We start from the raw sequence: 19,722 nt of genomic DNA on the forward strand, positions 1-19,722 counted from the left end.
GTACTATGCCGAATTTTCTTCAATATATTGTGGCATGTCTGGGAAGTGCAGTAAGGTCTAGGGTTGTCCAGCACCGGCACTTCAGCATAAAAGGCTACAGTTTTAGTGTAGAAGCCCTCAGTTTGGCAGGAGTGTATCCATTTTGTTTATGTCTGTAATTTTCCTTTCAAAAACGTACATCCAGATACTGTACCAGATTCTACTGCTTTAGGCAGACCATTCTGATCTGAAGTGGACTGATATCATTCAGACTTGAAAAGGACTGATAAGGCCATGGCTTGGCTTGAGATCAGAAAGACAGAGAGAGCTCAGCTACACTTATCAGCACAGATGGTCCATGCCAATAGTTAGTTTAAACAGCAACTATGTTATCTTGAGAATAAAAATAACCAAAGACCTTTCTTTGTTAACAGTTCTAGACCATATTCTTGGATGGAGAAGTAGGAAATGTAAGCAATGAGGGATGCCATGGCAATCTGAAGTTTACCTGGGACCGTTTAATGATCTCCCACATCCTGTTACTGAGATAGAACCCTACAGGAGATACACACTCTGTTTCCTCAGATGTGGAGAGGATGACCTTGGCAGCCATGCAATAGTAACGTCTCTGCAATGGGTTTCTCTCAGGTGCTGATACTTGGACGCGTGAGCCTTTCTCAGGAAAACAATCTGCTTGACATCCTTTGGCATCATATTATATGTTGTGAAACTGAGCCTAAAAGGGCTAAAACTTTGATTATTTAATTTAATTTTAAGAAGAAGTAAAATTCATTATACAAAAATACTCACCAAAAACAGCAACTGCAACTAACTCAAAATTTTTTATAAATCCAATAATCACAAACCACAAGCCTAGATACCAGGGCTACAAGTAGAAACAGAAATACTATAAAGAAATCAAAATGGTCGAAAGGTAAGGAACTTTACAAAAGTATAAAGGGGACCCAAAGAATATTATGTTAGGCAGCCAATGCCACAGCAAAGAGGCTGAAGCAGCAGGTATCTTTAAATAATCATCAGGTAATTGTAGCCCTAATGGCTATTAGAAGCCTCAGGTAAATTAAAAATACAAAAAAAAGAAAATGAAAACAGAGAACAAGCAAGGAAACAAGGGAAAATAGCAAAGCCAACAAAAAACAAACACTGTCCTAATTCCATTCAGACATTGGATGTTGAAAGGGGGCTGTCATAGATCATCTGTTTGCTATGGAGAACAGGTCATTTCTCCACAAAAGATGTCACAACCTAAAACTAGATAGGGAACAGGGGGACATGTCTGTGGAAAACATTTTGTTTCACCAAATCCACTTCACATCAAGGTGAATGTTTACATTTGTTTATTTATTTGCTTGTTTGTTTAATTGTTTTGCCCAGAGAGTGTTTATAATTCCCTTAGTAAAGTATTAATAGTCTGTTTCAATACACACATCCTTTGTCATTTTCACATTTTCTTTCATTCACTATAAGAATGTAATTAAATCTTTTCTATGAGCTAAATAACTGCAGTGCAAAAGAGAATACATTTTAAAATAAACTATTTTTTTTACAAGTACAGAGCTAGTGTAAGACAGGGATGTTATGGTCAGACTCTATAATGCACTAGAGAATCTGCATCTGGAGTATTGTGCAGTTCTGGACACCCCGCTACAAAATAAAAAACACAGTAGGCACTAGAAGCTGTGCACAGAAGAGCAACCGAGTGTATCGCCGGACTAAAGGGTATGTCCTAGTCAGACAGGCTGCAGGAAATTAAATGTCTTTAGTCTTTAGCCGAGAAGGCAGATCTTCAAGATTATGAAAGCAATCCAGCTGCATTATTTCAGTGCTCAATGACACTGCTGCATTTAAGAAGCACTTCTTTACAACAATCTGTGGAAGACTGAAACAAGCTGTACTTCATAACTTTTAAAAAGTGTCTGGATGAAATATTGGGACAACTTTGCAATTATTTTTCCCTACAATATGAATTATCTGGATGGTCTCCTCTCATTTGTCAAGTATCTTACATTTATTTACAGGATGTTTTACTGCAACCTGTTCATGGTCTTGCAGTGAGCTGATAGTTTGGATCAAATTAGTAATGTCATGGCTTAAAGTCTAGTCTAACAGACATACGATTATTTCTAATACAAAATTTAATTGAATTTTGAAGCTGGCTGCTCTGTCTGGAGAACTTTGGTCACTAGATCCATTACTTTCTGGTCTGAAACATTACTTTGCTATGCTTATTAATGTTTTCCCAAAGTGACCAATGTCCAGTTTGATCTAGCACCTGATGCTTACAGCTGGTAATCACATATCTGATTTAGTTACTTTTTTCATCATTTAATAACATAAAACATTAATATCACGCAGTGTCGGGTGGACAGAAGCCTATTTTGGCAGCAGCAGGCACAAGGCACAAATCAGTACTGGATAGAGAACTAAAGCAGTGCATCACTGGTGACTAATCTTTGGCACAATACCTCTTTTGTTAGCTTGGTATTGTGGACCAGTGTAAGTCAATATTTCTCTACAGCAGTTTGTTTTGGTTTCTTGGTCTATTTAAGTAATGGATTCTCAATAATAAATTAATTTAGTTTACACTGTAACAAGTAATAATAATAATAATAATAAGTAATTCACTCCAGACATCATAAAGGTTTGGGCCAGCCACCCATATATTGTATCCTGGCAGCAAAAGGTTTAAATAATTGAACTGAGATGTTCACAAGATCGAGTCCAAAACAGAACTGTCAAACTGGAGGTAAGCTGGCAGCTTTAAAGGCCCATATAGGAAGTGACATCATCCAAGGCTGCCGGAACCTGGCGAGATTTCCCGGGAATGGCCTGCAAGGAACTGAGAAAGACAGTCAGCACATCCTGCCACCCCCTGGTCTGATGTGGTATTACAATTACTCAAGCCCTTTAGCTGCCTCCTATTCACACGTGTGTGACAAGACCAATATTCTTCAAGCTCAGTTCTAAGAGACCCAATTGGCTGCAGGCTAATCACATAATCAGTGACTCATTCCAGCTTTTGGTTAAATCTCTTATTTTGGTGGATGGCATTTTCCTTGTAGTCAGAAACACACTTAAGTGTCTGTTTTGCTTTTATAAAATGTATAGAATGATTTCTACCATAATTTTAAATACTCTGTAGTCTTTTAATTTAATTCTTAATTCACTTTCTTTACTTGACTTTCCTGATATTGACAATTACCCAAGAGCAGGGCAGGAAGAAGTAAAGAGGAGCAGCTAACTATCCACCAGGGTGCTCATTAGCAAGTTCTTAAATTAAATTTATTTCTTTGTATGTAATAATTTTTTAGTCCTTAACCTACCTACTAATAAATACTAATTCCATTCCGAGCTAAAAGATGACACTTTGCCCACCTGAAGGGGAGTTTAGCACAAGTCCAGCCACAACCATACCTAATACCATAATATTTCTGAAAGATAAAAAGCAAACACACCATTCTATGAATGAAATAGTAGTGGCAGGAAGTAACAGTATGTTTAATATAAAGATAAGTCCTAACAAAAGTGTATTGATTAGTAGGAAACCTGCAGTGACCCTCCAAGCCCAGAATCACAAAGTGTATACAAACAATATTAAATATAGGAAATAACAGATAAATAAAGCTGTGTGTCCCTATGTTGAAAAAAATTTAATTAAATGGGTAGTAGAAGTATAGGTAATTGTTTTGGTATGATTAGCGCTATTTCAGAGACTTGCCTAATAGAATGCCCGGTACAACAGATAAGCAGAAATTATGAAAGTATCGAGTGTACAATCTCATTGTCTCATCTAAAATTACTTTATACATATAGGTATACTGCACAGAATGCAATTCATTCACATCTGCTTTACTAACTGGAGGGCAGAGTTTTATTGACTCACTCAGGATCATAGAAACAGTGCTTGGGATTTAAGCAAGAACTGGCCTTGGAATGTAGCGTGCTGTGCAATGCATTGGGTAGTCTCTTCCTTTTTAAATTATCTGTGATGTTATTTGTAAATTATACTATAGGGCATGAGCACTAATATAATCATATCAGTTTAGTAATATCTCTTATTCTCCATACTAACTCCATCAATGTGCAAGTCACTGTTCATTAAAACCGCTTATGGATTCATTTAGCTGCATCAACCAAAATGGCAATTATTTCCCTGTTTTTTAACCTTTGTTTAACAGCTCAGCGATTTATGAAATGTGTTACAGGTACTGAATGGGAAATGGAGGTGTTTCATTATATTAATGTCTCCAGAGACCGGACCTTTATTGAATGTTTGCAGCTGTATTTCTTGGGGGCTTTTTGGTCTCTTATTCCATCAACTTTGTATTGTAATGATTTTATTTGATTTTGGTTCCAGCTGGTGAATGAACAGCAGGAAAGCAGACCCCTTCTGAGCCCCTCCATAGATGACTTTTTGTGTGAAACTAAATGTGACGGTACTCCAAGGGCAGTAACGTCGAATACAGCAGGTGAGTTGTCCAAACTGTTTTAATAATAATAATAATAATTCATTACATTTATATAGCATTTTAACTTAATAATAACTAATAATTAATAATGACGTTTTAAAGCATAGGCAAATAAATTAGTGCAGTCACGATAGTCAGTGGGCATCCTTATATTTTGATAAAATACAATATAATATTATGAGTGCAACCATAATTAACTAGAAGAATAGGAAAGTTACTTTCAATTGTGCTTGTCACCCACTGAATGATGCAATGGCTTAGCAGCTTGTAGTGCCATCTCACAACATCTGGACCCGAATTGCAAAGGATTACATGGGTTGGCATAGCCTTCCCATGTTTCTCTGTGTTTCCTGGTGGACCTTCAGTTTCTTCCACAGTAAAAGGACATGCTGCACTTAAGTGTAAGTGTGCGCAGATGGGAATTTGGACAGTCAACCCATTTGGAAATGCTTGCTATTCATCAGTGCTGCAATAGGCTATTCAGTCTAAATGGATGGATGGACTGATTTCTTTCTATACTCAAAACTCCATTGAATGAAAGGAATAGCAGCTGACATTCTTTGATATCGTCTGCAACTTTTTCCCTTACATTCTGCTGCTTATGAGTTAATCCTAGCAATCTAATACATAATAATTGCACTTCCCCTTTCAGTTAAAGAAATTATTATAGTTAGCATAAAGAAATCATTGTAGTAAGCATGTATGTAATTTACTTGCATAGCGCTGACACCTCATAGCTGCCTGTGAGGAGTTTGCATATCCTCGTCCTCTTACTTGCATGGGTTTTCCCTCCGCATTCCATGAAAAATATGCAGATTTGTTTAACTGGCCATTGCAGATTGGCCCGGTGTATATACAAGTGGGTCCTGTGATGGACCCCTAGCTTGCACCCTTTGCTGCTGGGATAGGCTTCAGCCCCCTACACCACTAAATTGATTTGAGTGTGTGTAAGACTGTTATTTTACATGTTATGTGTGGAGTTTGCATGCTCTTTCGTTGTTCATGTGGACTTTTTTTTAATTCTAAATATACTCTGTTAGGTGTGCTAACAATTAAAATATTGGCAAGTGATTTCTCGTATGGACTTGTGGACTATCTAGAGTTGTTCCTGCTACCCATGACCATGACTCTAATGGGAAAAATGGATTAAAAAATAATCAATGAATAATATTATAGATAAAGGCACAATTCAAAGTGCAGATCTCTACAATCGATTCTTTCTTTTCATGGAAAATCTCAGAATCTCAGAATTAATTATAGAAATCCCAAAAGGGTTGAAAGCTATAAATCAATCAAATGATTTTACATATCACCTTTAACAGAGAACATTACAAACTGTTTTTCAAAGCAGACTAAAAAAAAGAGTAAGCAATACAGGATAGCAAGGTTTGCTAAAAATAATATAAATATAGAAAAAGGTATAGCTAATTAAGCTGAGTCTGGCACTATGGCATCAAGTCAGAATAGAAAACAATGAACAATAAGCTGAATGCACTGTAATGTGTTGCCCAGCTGTCAGAAGGTAGCCAGAGGAAAAAATGGACCCTAAATTGGCAAAAGACAAACTGAGGCCGTTTAAAAAACAGAAGTCCAAACTGGCAGTTGAAGTGCCTGTCTGCATGTCAGTTCAGAACACAGGGATTGCTGGGCAAGTAAGCCCTATTAATATAAAAACATGTCCCAGAAGAGAAAACTCAAGGGACTCTTGACAGTTAGATGGAAGTAGGAAACCCACAGAGAGGAACGTCAGGTTTTGCTATGTACAAAGGAGGGCAGGCAGCAGAGGCAGCTGTCATTCTCTTTCACTTTAAGGCTAAAAATGAGCACAAGGATACAATGCATTCCCAAGCCAGCAGAATGCAACCTTACTTTCTCCCTGCCAGATCCCCATTGAGGCTCGAGTTGAGAGATGAGCCCAGCGAGGGCTAAACTGGAAGGAAAACAGAGGTGAGAGAGAGCAGGGCATTCCATATACTATTAAAGGTTAATCACTGCTGCATATTTATTACATTTGTTAAATTGTGTGTTAGAACATTAGAACAATTTTGGCAAGAAAAGCCATTCTTCTCAAGCTTGTCACTTCTCTTCCCTTAATTTCTCCAATGTAACATCACATCAAGTTTTGAAAGTTAGAGTCTCACTCTCTACCACACTACTTACAAATTCCCAACAGTGTTTCCACATTCTTTTTGAAGAACTAATTTTAAGGTAAAAGCTGATATCCACTGTACTAATTCCCTTCATAATTTGAAATACTTCAGTCATTTCACCTCTTAATCCCTATTTGCTTAGAATGAAAAGGATCAGCTCCTTCTATCTCTTTTCAAAGCTCATATGCCTCAGTCCAGCACCAAGTCACTCTCCTCCAAACTTTCTCTAGTGTTGTTATGTGTTTTTATAATATGGAGGCAAGAATGTACACATTACTCCAACTGAGGCCTCACTAGTTTGTTATATAACTTAAGCATAACCTCACTTGACTTGCATGCCTCACATTGTCCTGTATAATCTAACATCCTATAAGGCTTCTTAATCACTTCTGTTCATTGTGTGGGCGTAGATAGTGAGGAGTTCACAATGACTTCTTCTCACAAGGGTTACATTAAAGTTTCAAACCTCTAACATTTGCCCAGTACAGTATGGTGTCCAGGTCTCTTTGTAATGATTCAATTGGGCCTACATCATCTGCAGACTTGCCCAGCTTGTAATTTGCATTCGCATCCAGATCATTTATATAGTTCCTCTCACTCTACTTGATAGGAATTATTCTGTTACAGGAAATTGTGCATTTTGCCACACTGTTGGGCACCCGTTGTTAGGACATGCGATGGTTGTTATGGCCGTGTCCTCGCAACGCAAGGAATACAAAAGGTCTCCCAGGGCCACCTTTCCCTATCCAAGCTAGATTTTAAAAAAAACAAAAACAATTCTAACACGTGTGAAAAATCTTTGTGCTTCATTTGTTTGTGTATCAATCTTTTGCTTACATCCTTGACTTTATTTCTTGCTCTTCATTATCCCCTTGACACACAATTGTCTTTTGATCTCCCAGTTTTGACCTGTTTTATTTTCACATCCTTCTCCTGGTCACTCCAAATCTCATCTTCCCTGTAATTATGACAATAACATTTTGTTTGTGGTGTTTCACCCAATTTTGGACCTATCTACAGGCTTTGCTTTAAACTTCCACTTAATTTGTGTTTGATTATGATTCTCTCATGTGGTTCCTTACCAAAGCCATCTGTAAATTCAGATAAATATCATATGCACTTCTGCTATTATAAACTTTTGTTGCTTTCTCATAGAATTCCAGCAATTTAGTAAAACATATCGTTCCCCATCTGAAGCTTGGCAGACTATTTGCTAATACACCTGTTCTTGCTATGTGACACCCAGTCATTTTGCTAATAATTGTTTATAATAATTTACCCATGATACATATTAAGCTTATTGGCCTATAGTTCATGGGTTTCAGCGGATCATCCTTTTTATACAATGGGCTACTTTCCACTCTGTTAACGAAAATTTCTAAATAATGAAAAATGCCTGAGAATGTAAATTGTCATAAAAATTATTCAAAATGGCTGATCATGTAAAAAACAAAAGTACAAGGATAACTAACTAAATAAATGCTAGTTTAAAAAAATATGAGAACACAGAGCTAGAATGGAACAAAAAATTTCCAAATCAAATTGCAACAAACCTTTCCTACAGAATATGTAAGGAAATAGAAGTAGTAAGGTCCAACACTTCAAGTAACAGAGAGAAGAAAAGACTGAATGATTTCTTTGCAGTGGTCATTAAAGGATGTGCTTCCAATTACATTTATACTATTTAAGGCACAGAAATAGATATACAGTAGGACAACAAGACAACAAAGGATGACATGAAGTGTTTTAGGAGTCTCCCAGTCCAACACATGGGAGTAGAGAACTTCTTTACATTGAACATGGCTTCCTGCTATGTACTGTATATTATAGTAGGCAGGCTTCAGTGGAGTTGCCTTTTACTTTTAGTATGTATTGGGGTGCAAGAGTTCAGGGATACATGAGGCCACCAGGAGGAGTTCTAATAAGACATCCCAAAGAGTTTTGCAAAGCATTTCTTACCCAGAAAGTGGTCCAGGAATTCAACACAGAAGTGGGTGCTGGATGGAGCTGAAAAGCCCCTTGTGGTTGTTGCTCCACCGAGCTTGAAATTGTGAGAGTTGTATTTGGCAACAGCTCAGCTGAAGAGATGCCAGGACATGCAGAGTAAGAGAGATGGAGAGTTGGAGATGAGTTTTTATCTTGGTCTGTATCAGTCTGACTGAGGTGAGCTTATCAAGTCGGTGAAGACTGAATGGAGTGGCAGAGAATCTGTAAAGATAATATTCAAAAAATGATTAGGCAGCCAAAACAAATTTGTCATTGTAGATAATAATCTTGATTATCTAAAAATATATAATGCTTTAGAAAGCAAGTTCTTGAGCAGAGTCTTTCTCTTATTATAAACACACTGTGGACACCTTTAAATATATGGCTTGACCTTAAATAGCCACCACAAATGATGTCACACAAAGCTAGTGCCTAGCAGTACTTGGCATTGTATCAACTGACACATAAAACAACTAGCCAAGCCTATGACATTATTACCACAAAGTGTTAAAAATAAATTCATGATAAACAAAATTATTAACACATGAATTATGACAATATTACTCACGTTAAGTGAGTAGCCGCCCCAACAGTTACAGTACCCAATGGCACAAAATCTATTTCTGTAGGCTCAGAAAGGCAATGCAATTATTGCTTTCCTTTTATTGTATAATTGTTTTTGTTTACTTCCATTGGTCATCCCTTCCTTACTGGCAACAAATTGCTCTAAATAAAGAAGCCCTGGTAGTTCACAGTCTTTTTCTAATATAGAGAGGTTGGGAGCATGCGCTGATAGCGCGTTGCTCCACACACTGAACCACCTGAGTGCAGCAGGTGACACCTCAGCACCACACTGGAACAGTGTGAGGTTTTTTTTATGGCGGCTGGAGTGCCAATCTTGCCACCAATCCCTAAGTTTTCCCTGTAAATTGGAGGACCTGCTTGCAGGGTTGGACACAGATTAATGTCATACCCAGCACAAAGCAATTGCAGGTTAAGGGCCTTGCTCAAGGGCCCAATGGAGTAGAGTCACTTCTGGCATTTACGGGATCTGAACTGGCAACCTTCCAACTGCTGGCACAGCTCCTTAGACTCCGAGCTGCCACTCCGCCCTATATTTCTAATATAAGCAGTCTTCATTATCATTTTTTCTTGAAATCTTTTCGTTTGTGAGTATACCATACTAAATGAACTAGTCATGAGGGTTATTTCTTGATTTATCGCTGCAGGTCTGTGTGAGCTATTGCTCACTAAGTAATGCAGTATAAATCACAAATGTGTGATTCCAAATGGTCACTGGCCAACCATTGTGCTATGTATTATACTGTAAATAATGGCATTAATAGCCTCTCAGATGCAATAAACTGTAGGGTCATGTTTTTGTAGTAGGTAACTATGCTGGTATGGAGGTTACATTCAAAACTATACAACTTTAAATTTGAAGCTTTACAATACAGGGCTTGAGATGGAGTCCAAGTCATTGCTTAGCATGCCTTCAGCCGCTGAGATCTTCCTCCGGTCTGGAACAGGGAACATATTATTTAGGATAAAATCTGTGACATGCTGGACTTTAAAATCCAGGCTCATTTGTACTCAGATGTCCTTGTCCACCTTTAGTAAAATTCTTCTCTAATTAAATTTGGTGTTTTTCCTAATTCTTATATTTATGTTTACAAATATTCTGCTTGCATCATTCTGTTTTATACAGAAAATTGAAAGTTGTATACTACTTGTGCACATGCAATACAACATACAGCAGTAGCAGCAAAAATAAGCATTCCAAAGTTAGAATATTCGATCTAACATTTCTACCTTGTTCATTAATAAATAGTAAAAAAAAAATCAGCAGCAACAGCACAAAATTTAAATAGAGCATAGTTTCAGCATAACGTGTGCCTCTTAAATAGGTGCCTTCATTATGTTAAACTTCTACCAGTCACACAGCGCACGTCATTCCTGGTTGAGGTGTCATTGTTCTGTATATTGACTTGGCCCGATGCAGCACTACTTCTGCAAGTGTTGTATCAGTCTGTGTTACTGAAGTCATGGCCTAGATTTCTGAGCAGACATTTTGTTTTAAAGGACTGCCAGCATTCACATCTGTATATCTGATTAAAGGATCAACCAGAGCTATTAATTACTCACAGATCAGTTACCTCATAAAAGATCTAAATGACTTTTTACCTAAAACAATCAATAGGTTGAGGGTGTCATAAATGTTGCTGCAGATCAATAGGAACTTAAAGCACCTTAACTAGCATGTCTTGAGAATTCCTCCTGGGGATCCCCTGTAAGAGATGCTAAAAATAGGTGGCTAATGTGCCCTTTAGGTTCTTGCCAAAGCAGTGCTGACTAAGAGAGCAGTTGGAACGCAAACAGTCTCCTGTCATGTTCCATCAATGATGTTTTGACTACAACTTCTTGTACCAGAACTCAAATGAAATGAGCCCACTGTGAAGAAGTTATAAGGCCAACAAATGACTTGAGCCAATGGAGTTCGACTAACTTAGACAGCTGCTTTTCACAGTCTGCGTGTGACATGGACCTGAATTCAGTAGGGTGTGTTGTGTGGAGAACGACGCCTGAGGGGAGAGAAACTGGTTGCACTCAGGCGCTCCTGTGAAAGGGTTTCAGGAATGGTGCCACTAAAAGAGGCTCTGTGGACCATAACAAAGCTCTTTTTCCAGATTATTGTTTTTTAATTAAAAGATCACTTGAAGCAGGGGACTTTTCTTTAGATTACATTATCATTTTGCATCAGTAGCTTTCTTTTTGTTGTCACAGAATCATTAATTTTCTTTTAAAATTAATGTTGGCATTTAGAGCATTGTTCCGCAACCTGCATTGTTGTATAATTTTAAACTGACACCACTGAAATAAGTAGTTTGTGCTTATTATATTTTGGCATTCGTTATTGCTGGATGGAAAGAACAAAGAGCAAATTATGGTGAATCAGAATGAAATGTGCATAAGTGCAAAAGAAGTCAATGTGAGAGGCCTTGGATGAAAGAAAGTGAAAATGAAAAATTATTTTGAGAGGTGACAAGAATCAAAACAAGAGAAGAGTCTAAAGAACAAATAAGACAGAAAATGCTTCTTTGTTCCTTTGGATTCCACCATCTGAACATATGTCTAATGTTCTCCACACCAGCATACATATTACAAAATACATTTTGCTATCATATAAATACAGTATATAAAGAATTATATACAATGAGAGTCAAAGGTGTTGCTTTATTGACCCTCAATGGATGCTGAGTTCTGCTAATCACTCAAAAAACAAATTAAGAATTACTAGAAATGGTTCGGATTCAGCGGGTTGGAAAATGGATGGATGGATGGATGGTAATGCACTGCTGGTAGTCTTTTATTGTTTTCATAGTCAGCTTACTTTGGATGCTTCTGCTGATTCCATTGTTGTACAGCAAAACACAAGAGGAAAAGATTATATTTATACAGTAGTGAATGTGCTTTGACAATACTTTAAAATTAAGTGATGATATTTAAATAATTTGTGTGACCTCCAGGCATACCAGCCTGGAATGAACTTCCCATTAGTGCAGAAATACACAGTCGCTTCCTGGAGATGTGGAACCCAACTCATTTGCTCATTTGCTAAGGTCCTGCCTTTACTGACACATGAACTGATCATCTTGAAACAGTCCAAGGAATGATCATCATTAAATCTCTTCCCTATTTGTGATTTTTCTAGCACAGGCTCTTCAGCACTTCAGATTAACAAAGATAATTAAAGCAAACTTCTTAATAGAGGGCCTGTTGTGTTTTATATTGATTAAACTGTTCAAAGCACTTCACTGACTATTCAATGTGTCATAATGGTTCTTGCTGGGTGGTAATGTGCTTTTGGCCACATTGTCACACACGTCTGGGTTGTATCCATGGATGGTAGCCCAGTGCCTAGATTACTGGGTTGCAATTGATGTCTTGTGTGAAATCCAACCAACCTGTCACTGGAAAAGAGTTTGCTCAGAACAATTCCCCTTCACAGCGCTGTTTATACTCCTTGAAAAATTAACCATGGGCCCTTTGCACAACCATCCTAACAAGCTGAGATAAAAGGGGACTCCTAAGGAGCGTCACTTGAATGGTTGCATCCCCATTGTTTTTTTTAGCTCAGACACCTTACCTAAAGCATAGTATTATTCCTCTAGAAGTGGGTGACTAACTCTTGAGTGGTTTGAGCTCTGGTAGCAATTTACTCCACTGCATTAGCCTGACTTCATTTCCTTGATGCTGGAACCATTTCAAGACGTGTTTAGCCTTATGACTGGGAACACTACAAGGTGCATCTGTATTCCTTTCATCAAAATGTCTTTGCAATAAAGGTATGTACTCAATTGACAGCAATGTTCATAAATTCTACTACATTCACATATTGTCTTGCTTATGTCCAGGGACCCAAAGGATGCCGTGAAAATACACCCAACACAATTATTCCACCATCACCAGCCTTTTTTCGTAGACAATAGTTCTGTGAAATCATGAGCCTTTTCCATCTATGTGAATCCAAAAGAATTTAGATTGATCATACCTGGCAATGACTTTCCAAACCATGACTATGTAACATGTAACTCCCTGGAAATTAACCTTCTTGTTTTTGTGAAGAGTTGAGGTCAATTAGGTTATTGGCTGCCATGTCACTTGTATAACAATGTACAATGAATTATACATTCTAATGTGCCTTATCTATCACCACTTGTTGTCATTAATTAGCAAATTAAATGCTACTCTGTTCAAAGTATGTCAGCCTCTATTGGACTCTTTCATCACTGAGCGCATCACCACTCTTGACTGGAGGTTTTTTGATTGGTGGATTACTGTCAACGCAAGCAGAATTGTGCCAAATGTGAAAAGCCCAAAAGGATTGCAGTTTCTGATTTATTCATACAAGTGTGTCTGGCCCCAGAATTATTGCATATTTATAGTCACTTACTGTATGTTCCTGACATTCTTCCATTATATTACACACACAAAGTCCTCTGGTGCTTGCTTACCTTTTTAAACAGCACTGCCTGCACACATTATGGTGTCACTGACAGGGTACTCAGTTTATGTATTTAATAAAGTGGACAAGTTGAGTATATACAGCATTCATCAACTGGCACTTGAAGGTTTCCTATCTCTATTTTGTTAAGAAGTGACACACACTTTATTGTGTAAAACTATAGGGAAAAAAGCCAGAGGAGTGCATTTACAACTGGGTGTGCAGTTGTCACGAAAGTGTTTGCATACTGCTGGAAAGGTCCAACAAAAATATGTGTGGTCATTGACACGGCCAAAAACTTTAGGTGAATGTACAAAATGAGCCAATCCATCTGAGCCATTCTAGCTATGAACACAGTCTTCTACAGGCAGTAATTCTGGATGTAAGCAGGTGCCATTAGTCTTGTGATATTTTTGTCTTGGATAAAATGATGTAAGATTAACTAATGATGAATATCTGTACATCTCTCTTTCTGTAATACATTATTTTGTGTTTTAAAAAATCTTTGTACATTTTATTTCATATTTGTTATGGATAGAAAGCTCCTTAGTGTCTTTATGCACTAATGATCACTGTCTGCAGGTGCAGTGGGCTTTCTTTGTAAAGTTTTGCCATCAGTGTGTCTTTCACAATTAATTAACTCACTAATGGTTTTATCAAAGATTACGTGCCTCTGATGTGTCCCATACTTGATGTGCAAGTGCATCTAACTACTACGGCATACAAATTCATATCTTCTACCTTTTGTTGGCTAACTAGAACGATTATGATATGTAAGCTTTCAAGGAAGCTCAGGCCCCTTCTTCAGGCAAGATGGTGTCATTTTGCTTAACTTCTCGCTACATCCATAATGGCTAACACGGTACACCATAGTTCTACGTTTTGAAAATGCCTACAACTGCAGTTGAGCATCCAGGGTTTGGATTAACCACAAGCACTCACAAGGTCCAGTGTAGTAGTGGATTTCTTCATGTTTGTCTCAGATTTTGATATGGTCTGTTTTTTCTTCTCACTTAGTTATAATAACGCTTTATTTCTCTTGTCTCCCATACATTATGACAATGTATTTCCATAATAACCCCTTTTTAACCATTGTTTGATTGTGCATTATTACAGTGTAGTTAATGTGTTAACAAGTTGACTTTAATTACATGCATAACTACACTGCCACTGCTGTTGGCAAACCTGAGCATGGGGCCAACAATGGGCACCACCTACCTCACAATGCACATACAGTAGCAGCTTCCAACATTTACCTTATTTCTTTAATTGCATTCTACATTGATTTACATTTAATTTGCATATTTCTTGATTTTGCTGAAGTAGGCCAACAGGGAGTCTAGAAATTACTACATTCAACTGACAAAAAATGTGTCCAATCTGTCTGAAATTGCCAAGTCCTTCACAATAAAGCTTGAGTTAATAATTTTCTTTCTGCAATGAGAACAAAAGATTCCCCCCAAATTGCATAAATGTAGACAAAATTAGATCTGCTTTTGCTGCAGCTGAGTAACACACACTGTTGTGTACCCCAAACATTTTTTGTGATTGTTTCTAGAAACATCCATCCATCCATCCATCCATTATCCTTTCCACTATATCCTAACTACAGAGTCACGGGGGTCTGCTGGAGCCAATCCCAGCCAACACAGGGCGCAAGGCAGGAAACAAACCCCAGGCAGGGCACCAGCCCACCGCAGCTTTCTAGAAACATGAACATATAAATAACTTTCATTCACACACAATGTACTGCTGAAGTGTGAAACTAAAAGATTTTCATGAAGACAGCTACTGAAAGAAGAACAAATGAAACAGTACAGTAACGCTGACCCTAAAAGAATATCTTTTTGTGGGGATTTTTAGGTTCAGTTCTGGGGGTCCCCCCCCTCCATGGCAACAGGTTTTAGTTTCAAAAACTTTCACAATCAGTGAGTCCTTGTTTAATTAGCTGACTTTTTTCCTTTAATTATTTGCAATCAGAAAAGTCCAGTAGTGTGAGATTTACAGTTAAAATAAACTGCTTACACCGCCTAACTTTTTTAGCAATTTCCAATTACTAAAGACAATTGTATAGTCTTTATTCACAGAATCTTAGCAAGTTGTGGGGTGCGCCTGTGACCACCAGCTGTGTAGCGTAACATCCCTAGCATTTCAGTCAGACCTGTGCCTCACACTGCATCTTATGTTGCAGGGTGGGCTCTTTTGAATGTGAGAACTCATAACCAGTGAGTACTCAGCAATAAGTACAATGCATATAATACTGCTGCGAGTAAAGAAGCAAAACGGGTGGTTTTGACCACACAAACAGAAAAGAGGCTTGCCTGTCTGATGTCTCATGTCTGTTGTACCACAACAGAATGGAAAAAGAAAGGTCATACCTGAAAGCATTTGTTTAGGCACCAGGGCTGTCAACCTGCACATCAATTAATAGTCAGATTGCAGCGAGATCATCATGGAAATTTGAAACTTTGTTGAAGAATCGTAAAGTGTAAGCAACATTCTCAAACTAACATGATCAAGCAAGTGCAATTTAAAATGCTTGTGTAATGTGTCACTGGTTTAACTCTCTTTTTAATTTGATGATTAAGTTGAGTTTGCTCTGTTAATTGTATCTGAATATAGACAATTCAGAGGAGGCACAAGTGCAAAAGACATGGAGTGTTAAAGGGAAGCAGCTACTTCAGTGTTATTCACTCGTTTAATATTATCAAGTACAGTAATGGCTTAAATAACATGAACATTAAACAAAATATTAAACAGCAAGATAAAAGGAATGACTTCATCCCAGTACAACACACATAAATTCTTGCTTCATTCAGCAGTTATTCAGCATAAATGTTATGTAACAGTCTGAAGTTATGTTTTGTTGTCATTTTGAAATTAACATTTTTTATGAGTCTTTCCAATTAAGTACTGCCTTTTTAAGTGTTCCTCTATTCCATGTACAGTGGTGTGAAAAACTATTTGCCCCCTTCCTGATTTCTTATTCTTTTGCATGTTTGTCACACAAAATGTTTCTGATCATCAAACACATTTAACCATTAGTCAAATATAACACAAGTAAACACAAAATGCAGTTTGTAAATGGTGGTTTTTATTATTTAGTGAGAAAAAAAAATCCAAACCTACATGGCCCTGTGTGAAAAAGTAATTGCCCCCTGAACCTAATAACTGGTTGGGCCACCCTTAGCAGCAATAACTGCAATCAAGCATTTGCGATAACTTGCAATGAGTCTTTTACAGCGCTCTGGAGGAATTTTGGCCCACTCATCTTTGCAAAATTGTTGTAATTCAGCTTTATTTGAGGGTTTTCTAGCATGAACCGCCTTTTTAAGGTCATGCTATAGCATCTCAATTGGATTCAGGTCAGGACTTTGACTAGGCCACTCCAAAGTCTTCATTTTGTTTTTCTTCAGCCATTCAGAGGTGGATTTGCTGGTGTGTTTTGGGTCATTGTCCTGTTGCAGCACCCAAGATCGCTTCAGCTTGAGTTGACGAACAGATGGCCGGACATTCTCCTTCAGGATTTTTTGGTAGACAGTAGAATTCATGGTTCCATCTATAACAGCAAGCCTTCCAGGTCCTGAAGCAGCAAAACAACCCCAGACCATCACACTACCGCCACCATATTTTACTGTTGGTATGATGTTCTTTTTCTGAAATGCTGTGTTCCTTTTACGCCAGATGTAACGGGACATTTGCCTTCCAAAAAGGTCAACTTTTGTCTCATCAGTCCACAAGGTATTTTCCCAAAAGTCTTGGCAATCATTGAGATGTTTCTTAGCAAAACTGAGACGAGCCCTAATGTTCTTTTTGCTTAACAGTGGTTTGCGTCTTGGAAATCTGCCATGCAGGCCGTTTTTGCCCAGTCTCTTTCTTATGGTGGAGTCGTGAACACTGACCTTAATTGAGGCAAGTGAGGCCTGCAGTTCTTTAGACGTTGTCCTGGGGTCTTTTGTGACCTCTCGGATGAGTCGTCTCTGCGCTCTTGGGGTAATTTTGGTCGGCCGGCCACTCCTGGGAAGGTTCACCACTGTTCCATGTTTTTGCCATTTGTGGATAATGGCTCTCCCTGTGGTTCGCTGGAGTCCCAAAGCTTTAGAAATGGCTTTATAACCTTTACCAGACTGATAGATCTCAATTACTTCTGTTCTCACTTGTTCCTGAATTTCTTTGGATCTTGGCATGATGTCTAGCTTTTGAGGTGCTTTTGGTCTACTTCTCTGTGTCAGGCAGCTCCTATTTAAGTGATTTCTTGATTGAAACAGGTGTGGCAGTAATCAGGCCTGGGGGTGACTACGGAAATTGAACTCAGGTGTGATACACCACAGTTAGGTTATTTTTTAACAAGGGGGCAATTACTTTTTCACACAGGGCCATGTAGGTTTGGATTTTTTTTCTCCCTAAATAATAAAAACCATCATTTAAAAACTGCATTTTGTGTTTACTTGTGTTATATTTGACTAATGGTTAAATGTGTTTGATGATCAGAAACATTTTGTGTGACAAACATGCAAAAGAATAAGAAATCAGGAAGGGGGCAAATAGTTTTTCACACCACTGTATTTTGTAGGTAGAGCCCCAGGAGGCGGGGCCACCCTGACATCACCACTGCTGGGTCCTCCCTCTGCCTTTTCTGGCGGTTTAAGTGAGAGACCCAGCCAGGGGATCTTTGCATTTGTTTGATGTTCTTTAGGAGTATTGTTATTTACTTAGGGATTCTCCTGGTTTTCCTGACCTCTTGCTTCTGTCTTTAGGATTCTGTTTACTAGATAATGTATTTGGAACTTGTTTGCTGGAAGATTGCCTTTTCAGCAACTTTTGTTGGCTATTTTTGACCTTTCACGCATTTAATTGTATTTTTTGATTATTGTTAATAAACATTAATTTATAAAGATTAATTGTTTGCCCATCTGTACACAAGCTAGAGGTTTATGGTCAACTTCCTCCGTTTGGGGCTTTGGCTGTATCTTGGAATATTTCTTGTTATTTTGCCAGCTCACCATATTTGGGTCGTGCTAGGCTAGAAGTCTGCATCTAGCTGTTGTAGGACAAGCTGGATTTGTGGTGAGCCTCCTCAGACAGGATGGTAAGGTTGTGCCCCTAATTTTGTGGTGATTTTAGTAGGCCTCACACTCATTTTCTTATGTTTGAGACTCCAGTTCACAACTATAACTAGTTTGTGAAGTCTGTTTTGACACAAGAAAATACACAGGACAAAAAATACCGTCTTGCTTAACTAATTTTTAAACAAAAACCTGCCATAGGGAAGCCCCAGGGCTCAACTTGAAATCCCATGCTTTACTGTACCTGAGGATTAATAAAAGCAGAAGATATCATTTCTTCCCTCCATTTTTAGTACTAAATTTATAAACTTTACAGAAATCCCTCAAGCATTTTGAAAGTAAGCAGAGATATCTGGAAAAGAAATTTTATAACACTATGGCTAGGGCTCTGCTGCTGATCACTTTGCTTGCCTTCTACTTCACAACCTCACATTGTTTTGTTGGCAGATTCTGTCAAATTCGTTTAATATATTTTTATCAGACTGGGCACATTTCAGCAGCCTTTATAATTCCTTAACTGTCTGATCATAAGAAACAAAATAACAATGAGGTGGTTTCAGTTAAGTAAAATTCTGTTGTAAAGTATTTGCATCATTTGTAGCATTTATTCTTTTTATTACGTTTTTGAAATAGACTTAACTGTCCTTTCATGTTCATCTTTATGTGAAAATGCCAAGTGTATGTCTGAGTCTATGAAGTGTGCCCAAAGCTACAGTGAAAAGAGCACTTAGATGTATATAAATATCCATCCATCCATCAATTTTAAAAAGCCCTTTTGTCCCTTACAGGGTCATGGGGACCTGATGCAAGGCAGGAACCAACCCTGGATGGGATAACAGTTCTTCATAGGTCACTTACACACACCCATTTATGCTTGTCCAGTTAACGTTAAGTCTCTGAGAGTCCACGTGGATAAGAACGCAAATCCGTACCGACAGTGATACAGTATGATCAAAAATCAAACCCATGCCCATGCAACTGTGAAGCAGCAATACTGTCCACTATGCCTCAATACCACTATATTTCATTTGCTTTGTTTTTTGTCT

The 19,722-nt window shown here is 38.0% G+C and overlaps 1 protein-coding gene across 3 annotated transcripts in view; it reads left to right on the plus strand.

Annotated features, from left to right (window-relative positions):
* pex5la (peroxisomal biogenesis factor 5-like a) overlaps nucleotides 1-19,722 on the plus strand; it is a 293,523-nt gene that overhangs the window by 149,287 nt on the left and 124,514 nt on the right. For all 3 annotated transcript variants that reach the window (XM_051923954.1, XM_051923953.1, XM_028794576.2), the window contains one exon: nucleotides 4,358-4,469. In XM_051923954.1, the coding sequence (XP_051779914.1) occupies nucleotides 4,358-4,469 (112 nt within the window). The remainder of the gene's footprint in view (nucleotides 1-4,357; nucleotides 4,470-19,722) is intronic.

The sequence above is a fragment of the Erpetoichthys calabaricus genome, chromosome 2, assembly GCF_900747795.2.
Source record: "Erpetoichthys calabaricus chromosome 2, fErpCal1.3, whole genome shotgun sequence".
Taxonomy (NCBI): domain Eukaryota; kingdom Metazoa; phylum Chordata; class Cladistia; order Polypteriformes; family Polypteridae; genus Erpetoichthys; species Erpetoichthys calabaricus.